We start from the raw sequence: 19766 nt of genomic DNA, 5'->3' as shown, positions 1-19766 counted from the left end.
GACATATTATTCAAATCATTCAAATTAGTATCATTAATGGGTAGCTATCTCTAAGAACATCTTCCACTGGCCCAATTTTTGCTCTGGGATCTGTTAATGTCCTTGCTGCCAACCCAGAATTCACAGCATCTCTGCACACTCCATTCCAGCTTCATTCGGCTTGATTGTTTGTCCTTCTCCATTCTCTTTTCCTTCCCCCATTCACCACACTGCTTCTGAAGATTAAATTTCCATGTGGTTATATTCATTCCAGTATCAGCTTCTGATGCCATTTCCTGCTTAAAGAGCAGAAACACACTTTCACACATTCACAGTGAGCACTTCCTGCCCCTCCATTACCTCCACTACATCTGAGCGTGCATCATGTTTAATAATATGACATGACAAGGTGCATTAATGTCACTCATTGTAGAGGTAACCCAAAAAAAAAAATCCTCCCCACAACCTGGCTCCATCACATAGATGGGAAAAAGTGCTCCACACAGACAATTTTTTTACCTGCGATTACCAAATATTCTGTCTCCGCTTCTTCTTAAGGACCTACAAATGGAGGCCTGTAGCTGGTGCTTTATACGGTATTTATATGTCTATGGTAAAATCTACTTCATTTAGTCTCTTTGCCCTATGGGCCTTGACAAGCTGAAGATGTAAATGTTTCAGACTGGCTCGGAGCATGCCTAACAGTTCCTCCACAACATGCATTGCCCAATTCCCTTCTACTCTATCAGCACTACGTTTCCTAGAGCTTTTTTGATTGGAAGACACAGATCACCTTCCATAATGCACTTATCTCACTGTCCTGGACAGATATAAATTAACCCTCCTCCTCCTTTACGAGTCCAGTTGATACTACTTTGCTTTAATTCTTTTGGCCTCTAAGCAAAAGCACCAAAGGTCTACCATAGTCCCATCAGTACACTACTTGCGATGTTAAGACTGGCCAACATTTTGCCAAAGGTTAGACTTCAACACCTCTTCATCTGATACTATCAATGGTCTCTATCTGAAATGCAATTAGATGTCAAACTTAGTCACACTCTTGTTCCACCTACACCTGATGAATACTAACTTTAACCATCTAACACACAGTGGGATGACCCTTGCTAGCCTCCAAAGCGCCCATCAGTATGGTGAATCGTGATTAGAAAGTGTAAGCCATGTCCATAAAATAGACACTGTCTTAAGGGTCCCAAGCATACACAAGCAATCAAAATATCTTCTCACATATAGAAAACTATAACATATACACTTGTTTTTGTACTAAAAGTACTATAATGCCACACAAAACAAAGGGAAAGCATATTACACTGCAGTTGATTATTAAAATGCATCTCAAACTGATACCTTAGAAACGACGACTGACAGAAAAAGTGAAAAAAAGGCTTTTCAGAGTGTAAAACAAATTCCTACTGAAGGAATGAAAACACTAGACAATAAATAACATGTATAAAATCACAAAACAGTAAATGAGGTAAGACAAAAAAGTTCAGCTATTTAATAAAACTAAATCTCAACTAAAAATAAAATGCTGGAGTGTATTTATTAAGCGAATGCTCTTGCTTACCATCAAGATGAGACTCTTCAGCCAGATCAGTGACTGAAAGCTCTAATACTGCTGATGTATTCATAAGGCTGCTTTTGTCTTTCGCAATGTAAACTTCCGACTGCCTGGCTGAGCTCCTCCTTTCTTGGTCGTCCATGTCTGCGACATCACACTCCTCACTTTGGTCATTTTTATCACAAGATGATAATGAGGAAATAGATATTTCGTCTACCTCGCCATTTAAATTTATTACATCAGGAATTATGTCGTGCTGTTCTTTTTCTATGGATGTTACTCCTGGTCCGAGTACAAACCACTCTGTTCCTTTTTCTTTACAACTGTCATTCATAACTAAAGACAAATCTTTAACAGAATTCTTATTTCCATTTCCATGTTTTCGTTTAAAAACTCGTACACCACCTCTTGAACATGGACTATGTCCCCTATGTATAAAAGAGGAACATGTAGAATTGCTAATGGGTATAAATGATGTTCTTGTGTTTAACAATGGGGCATTTGAAATTGGTCTGTTAACAGGATTTTTACACTTGAGTTCATCACCACATACGTCAGTGGAACCTGAATTCCTCAGCAATGGATCTGTATTATTTTTCTTTCTACAAATAAATGGCTTATTTCGACAAGGAACTGTAAGGTCTGCTGTCTTGTTAAAGGAATGTGATCTGGTCAAAGGTTTAAAAGGCAGCAACAAATTCTGTTTGGAATGTGAAAAACTTTGAGACCTAGCAATGTTCTCAAAACGTAAAGACTCCACACTGTCTGATGATGATGACAAACTCTGCTTTGAACTAGCCTTGGCAGATACTGATGAAACCATAGGTTTCTGCAATCTTGCGATGGGCCTTCTAACATGTATGCTACTAGACTGTAACCTGCTGGTATTCTGTCCTGAATAGGTAGCAGGTCCTAACAAAGTGTCCTTAGAAGATTTTGATGGCTCAGGAAATCCAGAAAGGACAGTCTTCCCCATTTCTTTTGCAGACATGGTATGTATACGTTTTGTTTCTATGCTGGCAGAGTTTTCTGAAGACCAGGACAGTTGACTGGAAGGAGGAGCAAGAACCATCTTCTCCTTGTCTGATTTCTTCCAGTGTAATACAGAAGAGGGCATATGCCCAACCCTGCTCTTCCTACCACTGTTTCTGCTAGAACTGGAAGAGTTATCCATGAGAAGAGAGATTTCTTTTTAAGCTGGAAGTAATACAATCTGCACAGATTTCGCTCCACTAAAAGCTGGAATCTGGAAAGATCCGTGCTTTTGTCTTGTACTTTATCATCCATCACATGTCAAACGTATTCATTACTGCACACTCTGAAAGAAAGTAACAGACATTAAAAACACAATCTGGCAATATAAACTTTACAGCCATATGCAATCCCATCAAAATAACTTGTAAGCTACAATTTTTTTTTTTACTTAGTGTAGTCATCATAACATGAGAACCTTTCCTGCCTTTTAACAGCTTAAATTAGTATGGGAGGTTACCCCAGAAACCAAAGACTATAGTGGAATACTGAAAGCAGATCATTTTCTCACATTTTTGTTATAATTTTAAAATCATAAAAACTATGATTAACAAAAAGTTCTCAACCAACAGCATGCAAGAAATAAAATATTTTGGTTAGTACAATTAATGTACTAATCAAATAATTATACTGGAATTTTAAATACAAAAAATGACCACAAATGAGGCTAAAAGTCATACTGCATGCTACTGCCATAATCTTTGTGGCGCATAGTAACAAGCTCTATGGTTAGCCAGCCCATGGTCAGTTACTGTTTAGTATAAACTGGCATCACTTATTCTAATATCAGTAATCAGCCTACAATCATTCAGCTGTGATCACTTCAGCAGATCAGATGGTGCTTTAACAGGTAAAACAGGTTTTTGTCTTTCAGGTTCACTCAGTCTAATCTTTTGCAGGACAACACAATGCTCAGTGATACAGTCATAAGGTAACCACAGTAATGACCATTCTTCCTTTACGAGAAATAGGAGACACTGTAAACGATGCGCAGGGAATGTACCAGAAAGTTCCGGAAAGATGTATTCTGAATGCTGGAGTGTGAAATTTCTGCTGTGTCTGCAGCAATGTTCCCATCAATGCTTTGCCTATGTTGTGCAGCAGAAGATGGGTACTGTAGACTCTTTTTATATGGCTAAAGAAATGAAACACTGTTGTTAACTTATCACAGTGGTAAAATATAGAGGTGCTCATGTGTGTAAAATGCATTATTTGATGCTGCAAGAAATTCTACACAAGAAAAAAATCATAACAGCACGAGCCACTGTCTACACATACACACACTCATACATATATATATATATATATATATATATATATACATACACATAAGCAACTTAATACATAAAAACTGCAGTTAGGAAGAATACTGCAGACACCTAAGAACTTCAAAACTTCCAGTTGAGGAAGAAATCAACCTGAGACCATGGATTCCTTTTAAAATCCAGCTTTATCCCTTCAACATGCAGCAAGTAGAGGAGTGCAGTCAAATAGAGCAGCTCAGTTCTTAAAAAGTAATTTAGCAATCAGCAAAACTTACAAGTGTGATCGTTCCATTTTTTTCCCATTGAGCGCTTTCATTGGTTAGATTATATGTAATCGAACTTCATCAGAATGTTCCCTGCTAATTCAATATAAGAAATCCAAGTTTGCACTCCACAGAATAAAATGGCAAACATGCCATCACATTTCATGACTGCCTGTTGTAACCTTAGTAATGTTCCCTTTTAACGTGCTATACTACAACATAACTCATGATAGTGTAGTGAAGTGCAATCTTGGAGATGATATACTTAAGTAGCAGGGGGTGTGGGGAGGTGTATGGTGGAACGTAATATGGTTTGCGCTGTTTATGATCAGTATATGTATCCTGTGTGTTTTCACTTTTTTGGGATTCAGGATTTTGGGCTTTAGGATTATGAAGTTCAGGATTGTGATATTTCAGGATTCTGAAGTGAAACTATATATATATATATATATATATATATATATATATATATGTATATATATAGATATACACACACACAAACACATTTTATATATATATATATATATATATATATATATGTATATATGTTTCACTTTACAATCCCAAAATACTGAAATATTGAAATTCGGTATCTTGAGACTTTAAAGCCGAAAACTGAAAAACCCGAAACCCCAAAAGCGCGAAATTCAAAATCGTGACTGCCCACATAAACACTCCACACACAAACAAGCACACATTACACTTTCCTCCCTAAACTACAAACCAAAAGAGCACACACAAAACACAAAAAAACAAACACTTGCGCAGACCCTACATATAAGCACCCCCCACACCCCCGCTACTTATATTCACTAATTCCGAGATTGCACTAAAAACACAAACACACAAAAACCACTACACATTCTATACTTCCCTTGCACAAACTCACATCACATACACACAAATACCACCACTCTCAACACTTACACACTCACAATCTTACCTCAAAACTCCAAACACACTTACACACACTAAAATCCCTAAACAAAACCTCTAGTAAAACATCAATTACCTGAATCTCCAGCTACATCCACATACCACACTGCACATCACTAACACAGGGAATCGCCTCCACAACCGCAGATTCGGCTTTTCCGCATTCGTGATTGTGCACTTTTGTGCATGTGCAGAACACTTTGGTCTCGAGCTATTGAAATTCGATATTTCAGTAGTTCGAGATTCTAAAGTGAAACCATACCTATATATATATATATATATATATATATATATATATATATATATGGTTCTAGGTTATAACACCAACAACACATAACATCGACAACGACATCACCGACACCACATCATCGACAGATCACAAACACGACACCGCACACACTCAACACATCATCACAACAACCAATAAACAAAACAAATTCCCTGACCAAAAACCACACACACAACACAAGCACACCTAAATCCTAACAAACAAACACTAAACTTTACATACACAACTATCCACAACCCTAACCGAAACCCTAACCCTAAGGTCCGTCACTATCGCACACTAACCTAACCCGCGCCCTAACCCTAACTCACTTAACCCGCCCCTAACCCAAAAAAATTCACTACTGCACCCTTACCTAACCCGCGCCCTAACCCTAACTCACTTAACCCGCCCCTAACCCAAAAAAATTCACTACTGCACCCTTACCTAACCTGCGCCCTAACCCTAACTCACTTAACCCACCCCTACCCCTACAGACCGTCAACATTGCACACTTGCCTTACTCGCACCCTAACGTCCGTCACTACCGCTGCACCACTGCGCCATCCTGTGATCTTTCAGGAAGGGCCCATCTCTTATTCCTATATTTCTTATCTTATTTTAGCTTTTGTTATCTTCTTTCCCTGTCCTTAGCATCTTGCCCCAGTTAACGTATGTGTGTGGAAGACCATTACTAGAAGATGGAAATCTAATGTCTTTCTACAATTTGAAGAATTTACATACATGTTAAGATCAATATTTAACAAGGAATTAGAAATAAAAAAGCATCATGTTTAACTATTACAAATCCTTGGATAGTTGAGAGAAGTAGCCTGGCAGGTAGTCTTGTTATACTGGAGTAAGAAATGCCATCTGGGATGCTGTGTCTAGGCTTGCTCCCAGGAATAATTTTTTTTGTGTGGGGACTACTTTTGATTTTGTTTTGTTGATAGTGTACCCCAGGGAGGTCAGTAGGTCCTTTAAAAAGGTCAGATGCTGTAGCAGCTTTTCCTGACTGTCTGCCTGAATCAGGCAGTCGTCTAAGTATGGGTAAATTTGAATATCTGTCTGCAAAAAGCAATGGCGGGAGCCAGGCATTTTGTAAATACTCTGGGAGCAGTAGCTAAGCCAAAGGAAAGCGCAGAGAACTGAAAGTGTATAGATCCTGCCCTGAAACATAGGCATTTTCTGCATGATTTTAAGATTAGGATGTGTAGGTAGGCCTCTTGGTCTAGGGTGGCTAAACAAACATGCTTGGAAAGCATAGGTAGAAGCTGCTGGAGGGTGAACATTTTGAATTTTGTTATCACCAGAAAGGTGTTTAGAATGGATAGATAGAGGATGGGGTGCCATGTGCCCTCTTTTCCTGGGTACCAGGAAGAGTCTGGAGTAGAAACCTTGGCCCATCTGTTCTGCAGGAACATGATCTATTGCCCTCATGGAGAGCAGGGAAAGGACTTGCTTTTTGGCCTCTACCCACTGGTTTGGAGGAAGATCTGGGAACCCTTTTGGGGCTGGCAGAGGGTGGAAATAAAATTTGTATCCCTGGGACACTGTTGTGGACCCAGCGGTCACTGGTAATGGTGGCTCATTTTTTTGCGTGGAAGGAGAGTTTTTCTCCTAGGGGCACAAGCAGGTGGGCAGAGGAAATGGATGGAAGTGTAAAGTCATTATGAATTCTTACCATAAGGGGGTGGCTCTGCACTCCCTGTTTTTGAAGAGGAGGAACTCCATTGCTTAGATCTCTGCATTCCCTGGGGCTGTTGGCTGGGGGGTCTGCTTCCCCTGGCTCTGGGCTGAGTTAGCCTAGAGGGGGCAGGAAAGGACCAGTGCTTGGAGGGGCAATGCCTACCGAACCTCGGTGGCTGGACTTGTAACAAGTCTGTCTGCATAGATTTAGCGTTTGCTTCCATTTTTTTTAAAACCTCTTCTGCCTTGGTGCCAAATAAGTTGTCTTTGTGCAAGGGTGCGCCCAATAATTTGGATTTGACATGGTCTGGCAAAGTCAGTCCCTTAAGCCAAGCATGCCTTCTTAGGACAGAACCAGTGACTGCTGCCCTGCAAAATGCTTCTAGGGTGTTAAAACCACATTGTAAGGTGTGCTTAAGTTACTTGACTTGCAGAATGCATCAGGTCTTGTAACTCTATTTTCTGCACAAGCAGGAAAAGAAGATATTTTTTTGTTTGAGGAGTTCCATGGTATGTTGCTGATATTTCAGCATGTGAAAAGTACAGTTTTGTACCTACCATAAATGTAGATGTTCGAAGATCCACATTGCTGCAGTCCTTACACTTGGGTAGTCCGCTGTCCTCGGTCGGCCCGAATATCAAAGTATAAGGCTGACGTCGGTCAAGGCGCATTTGACTGACATCAGGACGTCAGGGTACAAATGCGCATGACCGACGTCATATCCTCAGTCTTTTCTTGCCCCAGATGTCAGAAGACCCTAGAAAGAAAGGTCAAAACCAAAAGACAGCAAACAAACAACCCACCAACCTAGCACTAAAAATATGTACAAAATATACAATATACACCATATTTACAACCCAACCCACACAACCGCCTCTAACTACAGAGGGGAAGGAGGGAGGGTAAATTGGACTGCAGCAATGTGGATCTTCGAACATCTACATTTATGGTAGGTACAAAACTGTACTATGTTCTTCATCTCACATTGCTGCAGTCCTTACACTTGGGTAGAATCCCAAAGCAGAGGTAAGGGAGGATGGCCAAACTATAAGGAAGCAGGAGCTGCCAAAATGCCCTGCAAAACAGCAGTGGCAAAACCAGCCCTAGATTTAGAATAAAGTGGTAGGTGATCATGCCTAGAGAAAGTATGCACTGAACTCCAAGTAGCTGCCTCCAAAATATCCTTAGTTGCCACCCCCCTCAAAAAGGCTGTCGAAGTGGCAGTAGCCCTAGTGGAATGAGGCCTAATCCCAGCTGGAATCTCCTTACCATGATGGGAATAACAGAAAGCAATGCAAAACCCAATCCACTTAGAAATAGTTTGTTTTGACACAGGCTTGCCCTGAGAACTCAAAGCAAAAGAAACAAATAACTGCTGAGACTGCCTGAACCCTTTAGTTCTGTCCAAATAATATCGCAACTGCCTGTGTACATCTAAAGTGTGCAAAATCTTTTCCCCTTTATCTTGGGGATTTGCATAAAAGGTAGGTAAATGAATAGTTTGGTTTAAAGCCACACTAGAAACCACTTTAGGCATAAAGGAAGGATTATGCCTAAAGATACCCTATCCTTATGGAAAATTAAGAAAGGCTCAACCGCCATAAGGGCCTGCAACTCAGAAACCCTTCTTGCAGAGGTAATGGCCAAAAAAAAGCAGTCTTCCATGATAAATATTTCAACTCGGTAGTAGCTGCAGGCTCAAAAGGTTGTAGAGTGAGTTTCTCCAACACAAAATTGAGATCCCAAGCAGGAGTAGGAGCTCTCGTGGGGTCTTATATTCTTTGCCCCTCTAAGAAATTGCTTGAACAAAGGATGAGAAAACAATGGTGGGTCACAATCATAGTGAGCCGAAATTGCTGCAGCATGAACCTTAATAGAAGAGAAGGACAAACCTTTGTCCAGTAACTCAGTAAGATATTGAAGAGCCACACTTAAATTAGGCTCAGAAACATCAAAATCCTTTGCTGCACTCCAAAATAAAAATCTCTTCCATTTATCTGCGTACACTTTCCTTGTACTAGGCCTTCTAGCTTCCAAAATAACATTCAAAACTTGCTGTGGAAGTTGAGACCCACTATGGTTCAAAACAGAATATGCCAGGCTGTTAGATGAAGAGAGTGAAGCTTGACATTGAGCAAATGACTGTCCTCCTGAGACAACAGGTGTGGAATCGAAGGTAAGGGCCATGGAGGCTCCCGTACCAGGCTTCTCAGTAATGGGTACCAATGCTGTCGAGGCCAATCTGGAGCTATCAAAATCATCCTTGGCTTGTCCTGTCTGGCCTTTAGTAGTACCTTTGGGAGGAGAGGCAGAGGTGGAAAGGCATACACATGAAGATTGCTCCAATTGAAAGAGAGAGCATCCACTTTCCAAGCCGTGGGATGAAACCTTTTCGTGCAAAACTTTGGCAGCTGGTGGTTTAGTGGAGAAGCGAACAGATCTATGTCTGGAGTTCCCCATGACACTATCAATTTCTGAAATACATGAGGATCCAATTTCCACTCGTGGGGATCCATAATTCGTCTGCTCAACACATCTGCTAAGGAGTTCTGTGCTCCCGGCAGAAACCTTGCCTGAAGATTTAGCTGTAAACTGAGAGCAGTCTCCCACAAAATCATTGCTTGCCTGCATAGAGGATAAGAATGTGTTCCCCCTTGCTTGTTGATGTACCACATGACAGTTGTGTTGTCTGTTAGAATCAACACCTGCCCTGGAAGAAGTAAATCCTTGAAAGCTATTAATGCAAACTGGACTGCTAACATCTCCTTCAGGTTGATATGTAGATGTTGTAGTCTGGCAGGCCACATGTCTTGTATCCACTTTCCATTCAGATGAGCTCCCCAAGCTTTGTCTGAGGCATCTCAGGGGTTGGGAGGGTGGCCTAATGGTTAAGGTGTTTGCCTTACAAACACAAGGTGCAGGGTTTGAGTCTCACAAGGGATAATTGGCTAAGCTTAAAATGGCTCACAAGGGCAGTTAGCTTAGTACTAATCTATGAACCTATGAACCTATCTGTCGTTAGAATCTGACTCGCCTCTGGCCGGGTCACAGAGAGTCCCTTGTTTAGGTGACATTCCTGAGCCCACCACAACAACTCCTTTTGAATGCAAGGTATTATTTGAATGACAGTGTCCAAATCCTGGCAGTGCTGTGTCCATACATTTTTGAGATACCATTGTAACTTCCTCATATGCAGTTTGGCATTGGGAAGCACCAGAATACAAGATGCCATGAACCCCAAGGCTTGAAGGACTGTCCTTGCAGTCAGCCTGGACTGATGAGACAATTGATGAAAGTAAAGGGAAAGATTCTTTTGTTTGTCCGGGGTCAAAGGCCATCTGGGATGCTGTATTCAGTCTTACACCCAGAAAGCACATGTCCTGAGAGGGTACTAGACTGGACTTTATTTCGTTCACAGAATACCCCAGGCATCTTAGCACTGCTATCACATATTCCAAATGATGAAGAAGCTCGTCCTTCCTTGAGCCAGAATCAGGCAATCGTCCAAATAAGGATAGATCTGTATTCCTTTTAGCCTGAGGAAAGCTATCACTGGAGCCAGAACTTTCGTGAACACTCTGGGCGCAGTAGATAAGCCAAAGGGCAATGCAGAGAACTGATAATGAGAAGTCCCAGCCCGAAAACGCAGATACTTCCTGCAACTCATTCTGATAGGAACATGAAGGTAAGCCTCCTTGAGATCCAAAGTTACCATCCAATGATCTTTGCCCAGCAGAGGTAAGAGCTGTTGTAACGTCAACATTTTGAACTTGGGAATGTCCAGATAAGTGTTGAGGGTAGATAAATCCAAAATTGGTCTCCACGTGTTCCCTTTCTTTGGTACTAGGAACAGGCGAAAATAAAATCCTAGGCCCACTTCTGGCATAGGGACCGGCTGTATGGCCCCTATTTGAAGTAACAGAGAAATTTGTTTGTGAGCCTCTATTCTTTGCTGAGGAGGAACGTCTGGCATGCCTGTGAAAGGAGGCAAGGTATGGAAATAAAACCTGTAACCGTGGTGTATGATATCCAATACCCATCTGTCTTGGGTAATTAAACTCCAATTTTCCTTGAAGAGTGCCAACCTTCCTCCCAAAGGTGCTGCCAGTCGTGAAGGCTCTGGCAGCTGAAAAGGTAAGTCATTGGGTCTGTTTACGAAAGGACTGACCCCTGCCCTCACCGAAGACTGTGCAGGCGAACTCCCTGTTCTAGGCCTGAAAGAGCCCTGAGCTCTGCCCCTACCACGTCTAGACCTACCCCTAGACTGGGAATCATAAGAAGGATACGTCCACCCCTTGGTAGGCCAATTTCTACTAAACTGGAGGCTGAACCTGCAAAAAATCTTTAACAGTCTGCATAGACTTAGCCTTGTCTTCCATTTTCTTTAAGACTGCCTCAACAGGAGAACCAAACAACACATCAGATTGCAAAGGAGCATCTAAAATCCTTGTCTTAACATGGTCAGATAAATTCTGATCCCTCAGCCAGGCGTGCCTGCGAAGAACTGACCCAGTGGCAGCCACCCTAGACGAGGCCTGTACAGCATCAAAACCACATTGCAAAGAATGCTTACCCACCTGTTCAGAAACATGCACTAAATCTCGTAACTCTTTACACTCAATACCTTCCGCCAGAGCATCTACCTTAGACTTCAATTGTGAAAGGAGATAGTTTTGGTATTTCAACATGTGAAACTGGCAATTCAAGGCCCTCATAGCTAGGGTGGAGGAAGTATAAACTTTCTTTCCCCATCTATCCAAAGCCCTGGCCTCTTTATCCTGAGGAACCGGATTTTTGACAACAGAAGCCTTAACACCTTTAGGCCCCTGACTAACAGTTTCTGGGTCTGCCCTAGGACTCTTAAAAAGATACTTATGAGCTTCAGCCACCCTGTAATACCTATCCGGTTTAACAGGAGCAGGAGGCAAAGAATCAGGATTAAGAGAAGCCTCTGCAAAAACATCTTCCACCACATCCAGAACAGGAGGTATAGCCAAAGGCCTATGTTGGGGTAAAAACAAAAAATCCCTAAGCCTTTTCCTGGAATCAGAGAAGTCCTGACCTTCCCACTTAAAATGCTCCCTCATGGAATGAAGAGTCTCTGAAAAAGAAAAATCCTCAGGAGGAGAAGCAGAAGGAGTAGAATCATCCACATCAGAATCAGAATAAGGAGAATACTCCTGCAAGTCTTCAGCCGAAGACTCTGAAACATCCGAAGCCTGCTCAAAACTCCTAGCTCAGGTTCCACCCTAGGTCTCTTATCAGGAGGGGGCATAGAACCTCTAATCAAGGTAATCAAATCTTCTGCCATCTTAAGCATATGCTTCTTGGGCACAGTTCCCGAAGTACTAGGGGTGACACCAACTGAAGCTAAACCTGGCCTGCCTCTGGGGGAAGCCTTGGAAACAGAAGTAGAGGGCCTAACCACCCTAGGAAGGGAGGGGAGTACAGTAACCTGAGAAGCCCCTTCGGCCTGACCTGCCTCCTGAGAGGCCACATCCTGCAATAACAAAGTCTCTCCCTGGGACTCCAAAGAAACCTCCGGCGGAACCACCGGCTCCACCGACACCTCTGAAGAACCGGCGTCCAGAACGGACGGTTCTTCTAGCCTAGGCTTAGCAGCTTTGTCCTTGTGCTTCTTCGAAGAAGCGGGCGTCGGAGCATCCGACGGCATTCTATAATTACACCGCTTCCCGAAGACTAACCTGGCACAATCTAACCTTCTCTTTATAGTGCGCTTATTGAATCTAGCACAAGAGCGACACCCAACAACGTCGTGCTCAGGCCCTAAACAAGGAATACACAAAGTATGATAATCTCTATGCGGTATCTGTTTCCCACAAGAAATACAGTTATTCACTTTTTCTGACATCCGGTAAACCACTGAGGCAAGAAAAACTAAAATATTCGCCAACGGGGTACTTAGCCAACTTTGACTCGGTCTGAAACTCCGAATTCGAAAAATTTCAGAACGCCAACCGGCACTTGCAACGCTGCTTCTGCATCAGACCATGCGGCAAAAAAGACTGAGGATATGACGTCGGTCATGCGCATTTGTACCCTGACGTCCTGATGTCAGTCAAATGCGCCTTGACCGACGTCAGCCTTATACTTTGATAGTCGGGCCGACCGAGGACAGCGGACTACCCAAGTGTAAGGACTGCAGCAATGTGAGATGAAGAACATCTGAAAATTTAATGCTCTAATAGCAAGAGTAGCAGAGGTGTATACTTTTTTACCCCATCTGTCTAATGCTCGGGAATCTCTATCTGAGGGGGTAGGATTCTTAGCGGAAGTTGCTTTGATTCCTTTAGGTCCTTGTGAGATGACTTTGGGGTCAACAGCAGGACTTGTTAAAAAGAAATTTGTGAGAGTCAGGGACTACAGTACCTGTCTGGTTTTCTGTGAGCAGGAGGGAGGATGTCAGGAGTCAGACTGGATTCCATAAAAACATCATCCACAACATCCAGGACAGGAGGAATGGCCAGAGGTCTGTGCTATGGAATTCTAAGAATTCCGAGTCTCTTTTTTGACTGAGAACAGTCCTTACATTCCCACTGGAAATGCTCCCTTAAAGTATGTAGGGTTTCCCCAAAGGAAAAGTCCTCGGGTGGAGAGGCTGAAGGGATAGATTCCTCTGCATCAGAATCCTCATAAGCAGAGAAGGGCACATATCTTTATATTCAGATACATCAGAGTCATCGGACTCCTGTTCAGATAAAACTACTGGGGACAAGTCTCTCTTTCTTTTGGAAGGGGTAGCCTGGCTTCCCCCAATAAGCATTATAAGGTCTTCTACCATTTTAAGCATTTGGGACTGAGGCAAGAAGCAGGTGCTTGAGCTTGGGTCGTCGTTTTTTTTGGGGTGTGGTTCGTACCCTGGGCCTTAGAAACTGGGTTGTTTTCGAAAGAACTGAAGATGCGAAAGAAGTCTGTCTGTGTTGAGTATCGGTAGTGCAAAGTACTTCCTCAAAAGCCGGTGCCTGCTCAGCAGCTCCGGACTCATCCAAGGTAGAGACATTCGCAGGATACTTAGTCGAAGAGTCTCGTAGCATACCGGACTCCGAAAGGGTCTCGGTAGTGGCTTGCGAATCCACAGAAGCTGGCATCAGGGGCTGCAAAAGCGCCTCACTGAGGACTGGAGAACTGACAACTAGCTTAACGGAAGCATTGTCGGCAGTTTTGGACTTGTGTGGTCTGTCTCTGTCTTTATCCTTACATTTTTTTTGGAAGATCGGTAGTGGGTTGGCTTACCGAAGCCATATCGGAATTCAAGGACTGAGAGCAAAAATATCTAGCTACAATAAGGCCCCGACAACGTATAGTTCTGGCATTGAACAAAGCACAAAAGCAACGGCGGGGGATGTCGTGGGCTGGCCCTAAACAGGTGATGCAGTAAGAATGGAAGTCTCGGTGTGGTATTTGCTTTCCAGAGGTAATTGTTAACTTTTTCTGACATCGGTTAGAGCAAGAAAAAAGGATCCCCAATGGGGTACTTGGCTTTAGAAGACTTCAACTTCAGTTTGGAAACAAAAACTCAGGCAGTGGCCGACCGGCACTCGTGCAAACTGCTTCTGCTTCGGTCTTCTTGGCAAGAAAGACTGATGTAATGGCGTCGGCTGCCTGATTTTATACCACTGCTGACCTGACGTCAGTCCTGGAGTGACAGCAACCGACGCAGAAATACTAAGCCTCTGGTATTCGGGCAGACTGAGGGCTACCCCTGGCAGGATAACCCAAATGAGATGACTGCAACAGTGAAACACGAAGAACATCTGCCATGTACCTGAAACACCTGATGTCCTTTAATGGTCATTTGCATACACCCAAGTTACCTCTAATACACAATAGGTTAAGAAATCACACAATAGAAAATCTAGTTTGGCTAGATTTTTCTTGTAGTTTTTACTGATTGGTTTGTCTGTGTGACCATGTTACCAATAAAGCTTGATGATTCTTTCATTAGATTTGACAAGGACTATTCCCTCTGTGGTGGTTTCAAAAAGGAAAGCTTGTGTTCCCTTGTTAAAAATCACAGAAGAACGCTGGAATAAAAACTCACTTAATCTACCCTGCAAAACAAAGATTATTTTTGCCTGATGGGAAAAAAATTTGATTCCCTAGAAGATGCAGTTTCCTTCGTCCAGAAAAATAATTTACTTAATTACTCTGATGATGTGGATTTGAGGGCATCATTAAAAAGACAAGTGACAAGGAATGAGTGGACAGTTAAAAGGAACCAAAAAAGAAAAAGCGCAGAGACAAATAAATCTGTTCATTAGTTGTTTATATTTAATTTTTCCTGAAGTAGTCTGTTTCTGAAGCACCTTTTAAATGAAACTCACCTAAAGGTAATACTTTTCTATTATCCTTATAATAACTGTAGCTTATTACGTTCCCCGTTACTGTAACACTGCTGGGTTTTTTTTCACTAGAGGGAGTAAAGTATATGCCGGTTCACAATTCCTAATCCGAAATTTCTAATTTTGTAATCTTTTGGATTTTAGAGCCCTCAGACAATGAATTACAAATGCAGCTTAATTAGGGGTCAAGAATTACAATTAATGTTTACTGCTAGTAGTAGATGACAAGACAGTAGTGAAACGACATTGCACCTCATTGCATAAATCCTGTATGCTGTGCCATTTAGAGTTGAAACGACTCATTTTCAAAATTCAGTTGGATGTTTATTTACAGTAAGAGTCAACACTGCTGGAACTGGTCACTGATCCTCCCCTCTACACACACACACACACACACACACACACACACACACACACACAGTAATTAGAAGGTGCTGCAGAAGGTTCAGGGTTGTATCATGGATCAACAAGCAGGACATCATCGGCACCAATGTTGTGATCTTTGTGATAGTCGTCATCTAGTTGTAGTCAGACCTCTGATGATGGGCCAGGAGTATCTGCAGCTCTTTTTGACATTTTCACAATGAAATTAATGACAAAGCAATAAAAGTATCAGTGAACAGCAGATGCACTGCTATCAGTAGGAGCAGCCGACAAGTGCATGGGTCCAGTATTATCTGGAAAAAAACTTCAGATTTTTGAGCATTTCGAATTACAGAACTTTGGATTAGGGATTGTGAATATGTAGCAATAGAGTATTTTAGCTACACTATTATAAATCTAAATGGAAATACTAAAGTTAAACAGTTTTAATTTTTAGTTCATTTCTTTTCCTTCCTGTCCTCACAGTCTTACCTCTTCAATAATAACTTAGTAACTGAATAACTTTAACAGTATGGGTTTGGTCTGGCAGCTGGTTTGACTACTGGGAAATGTATACTATGTGAAGATGGGAATGTAAAACCTCTATACTATTAACTCAATTTTTACACACAGAACTACTGACGGTGAGGGATATAGTTAAAATGTGTGCAGTGACATGTTGCCAATCTCCTTTATCTTTCTAGAGATGTTACTTATGTTGAGTAGCTTTCTCTTGCTTATTTGCTGTTAAAAAATGTCTTTTTAGTTAAAACGTGGCTTGCTGAACATGATCGCGAGCCTTCTGTACTTAAAGATTTCATTTTCAACATAATTTCCTGCCGTATTACCAGAGTCAACCTGAATCCATCTTGACCATTCGTGAGAAAGTGATTTGCGACCTTTAACCCCTCAAAGGCAGGAAGCAAACAGAATGCTAAAATGGACTTTTTAAATGATCTAGCTTTTGAAATGACATTTTTCTTATATTAAAAAAACTGCAAGTGGTACAATTTAATATAACAGTAACTGTATTAGAATTCTGAACATCTCATTATAGTTCTATACTCCTGGATCATGTACTTAAAAAAACTGAAGGAGGGAACAAGTGGCATAATGCACAAAGGGTAAATATTTAATGTGGGAAACAAAGGAGTTTTCATTAAAGTCTCAAACCCAATACACAAGTATATACATAACAGTTAGTGATCATTACTGTTAAATGTTTACAATATTATTATTGAGTGTCCTACTCCCTCTGCAGCTGGTGCACTGATTACCACAAATGTAACTGCAGTTTCTTATGAGTATTTACCTAATATGGACAGATGCTTTCATCTAGGTATATACTGTAGCACCATTTTATTTTCTAGAAGACTCAGATATATGTGTCTTGTACAGGGAAATAATGGAAATAACAATTTGAATCAAATGCACCTTCACTAAGATGTGTTACATTTCTGCATAAAATACAGATGTCTGCAATTTGCTTCATATTTCAGCCCTATGAGATACTGCTCATGAATGTGAACAGTCAAAAGTTATGTATACTGTTATTCACAAACTTCTAGAGTGTGTGTGCGAGATCAGATGAGTGTTTGCAACCAGTTATAAGGATTTTGTAATGAATGTGATGAGAATGAAACCAATTTTTTATATAGGCAAAATCTTAATATAGGTACTGCTTTATAACCCTATTCACAAAATGTAAAAAGTACAAGCAAACTATTTGTTATATAATGCTGTGCACACAGGACAAGAGTGTTATTCTAGTTCGGTTATAGGTACATGTACCCTAAAACAAAATTATTTACTCGTACCACAGAGTTTCTTAATTCATATAAATATTTCAAGTATTAACAATGGTAGGAGTATTTATTTAAAATAATAGTTGCTATATAAATAAATGTTAGGTATATGCAAATGTTAGTTATCATAATTGAATATTCAAAGTTATTTTATTTTATAGGTCTTACTATATATGAACCTTGTTGTTTAGCTCTTGTTTACTAGTAATACAACACCTACTTAGAGTGTAAAATATTCATTTAGGAAATTTCAGTTTATATACATAGAACTGGTAGCACCAATGTGACTGGTAGTGACATGGCATTGCTAGTAAACTGCATGAACTTCATCAAGCCTGAAATTCTTTATTCCATACTGGAGGCTAAAGTATTTTTAATTTTTACATCATTTTATTGTGCTTGCCCATAACAAGTTGTTCACATGTTAGCGTAATTCTTAATGCACTAAATCATTGCATAGTAGTTTCTAAACCTTAAGTTTTAATAGATGCCAGCGTACAATTGCCTTTCATTAAATATTAATGGGTCAAATAACTCATTAAAGAGAAGGATTTTAAATAAGTATTTAAATCTGCATAAAGCAGACTTTTTTTGCAGGAAACTCCGTTACTGACTGAATACTTAAATAAGCTGTTGTTAAAAAAGATTATTCAGTATTAGTTGGTTCCCAGCTTGGTTCAAAAAAGAAAAGGTATTCTTATTCTCTGGAAAAAATGTTAGGTCTACCTAAAATAGTGGATCCTTTTTTGATAAGAATGGTATGCTGGGATTGGTGGTAATAGAAACTGATAAAAAATATTACACTCTTATTAATACCTATTGGATTCCTGTGATTGGCACTAAAACAGTTAAGAAATATTTAAATATTACAACACTACACTCTAAAGGAAAATGATGATAGCTGGTGATTTCAACTGCATTTTATCGAACAAAGACACAAATGTTAAACAAATTAGGCTATCTTCAGTAGCAAAACATTTAAACCATTATATTAATACAATGAATATGAGAACATATTAGATTTAAATCTATCTTGTTTTTTAAAAGATACTCACTATTCACTTAGATTTAGGACTAAATCTAATACTGATAAAGTTTTGGTATCTAATGCATTATGCTCCAAAATAGAGCATGTATTGGCAGCTTTATCTTCTTTATCTGACCATAATGCTATTACATTTAATTTAACTTTAAGTTCAAATAATTAAATTTTTAGCCAAAGACTCCTGACATATATAACTAAAATAAAAGGTTCCAATGAATGTTTTTTAAGAGAGATGAATCAATTTATGGAATTTAATAATAATGATGAGGTCAGTGATGTCATATTTTGGGACACGTTAAAAGTTTACTTGCATGGTAAAGTTAAAAACTGGCATACATGTAAAAGAAAGGAATGGGATAAAGAGTTAAATGCTCTCCAAGCTGAAACTGATAAATTAAAATTAAGCCTTAAACCCAATAATAAAGTTGCATATACACAGTTGAAAAATCTAAATCAGAAATATCAAAAAATGTTACTTCATAAAAGAGTTCCATTAATCTAGAAAAAATTAAATTGCAGTCATAGTCAATAAACCCCAAAAGCCTCCACAGAACAGCTATTAGAACACAAAATATGAACAAAATAAATCATATTAAGGAGATTAACTACTTCTGTTAATTACCATGTTACTACTGTATATTTGTACATGAGATTTAATGTATTTTTGTTTTAAATTAGTAGTACTGTACATCTGTTGTTTCTGCTTAACATTTATACTCTTGTATTACACTACATTTTGTAACTGTTTTTGTGTCACTTTTCTACACTGAAAATGGGTCCTTCGGCCCAGTGGACTTTCCCAGTCAACAAATGTCAATAAATAAATAATAAATAAATTGTTTATAAAAAGGAATAAATCCATTAAAATAACTGATTTGAAAGATATATTAAAATATTTTAGCAAATATTATGAAGAAATTAATAAAACAAAATCAAACCTAAGTAACAGCAACTTAATGGATAGTTTTTTAAAAGAAAACATATATATAATAAACTAAATAAAGAACAGAAAAACAAGATTGATAATTCTTTCTCTTTTAAAGAATTAAAAGGCCAAATTAAAAATGTTAAAACTAATAAAGCATCAGGAATGGATGCGATAATTCCAGAGTTGTATAAACTTTTACCTGCTAATGTCTTAAAAAAATTACTAAATACTTTTTATTGAAGTTAAGGGT

General features: G+C 39.8%; 1 protein-coding gene across 5 annotated transcripts in view; it reads right to left on the bottom strand.

The window, feature by feature from the left end:
* CCSER2 (coiled-coil serine rich protein 2) overlaps nucleotides 1-19766 on the bottom strand; it is a 1462971-nt gene that overhangs the window by 1253355 nt on the left and 189850 nt on the right. For all 5 annotated transcript variants that reach the window (XM_044056871.1, XM_044056872.1, XM_044056868.1 and 2 more), the window contains exon 2: nucleotides 1565-2876. In XM_044056871.1, the coding sequence (XP_043912806.1) occupies nucleotides 1565-2732 (1168 nt within the window). In that variant the 5' untranslated portion in view covers nucleotides 2733-2876. The remainder of the gene's footprint in view (nucleotides 1-1564; nucleotides 2877-19766) is intronic.

The sequence above is a fragment of the Protopterus annectens genome, chromosome 14.part0 (genome assembly GCF_019279795.1).
Source record: "Protopterus annectens isolate FY-2018-M chromosome 14.part0, PAN1.0, whole genome shotgun sequence".
NCBI lineage: Eukaryota > Metazoa > Chordata > Ceratodontiformes > Protopteridae > Protopterus > Protopterus annectens.
The sequence above is the reverse complement of the archived record's forward strand: the minus strand, read 5'-3'. Positions and strand labels throughout refer to the sequence as shown.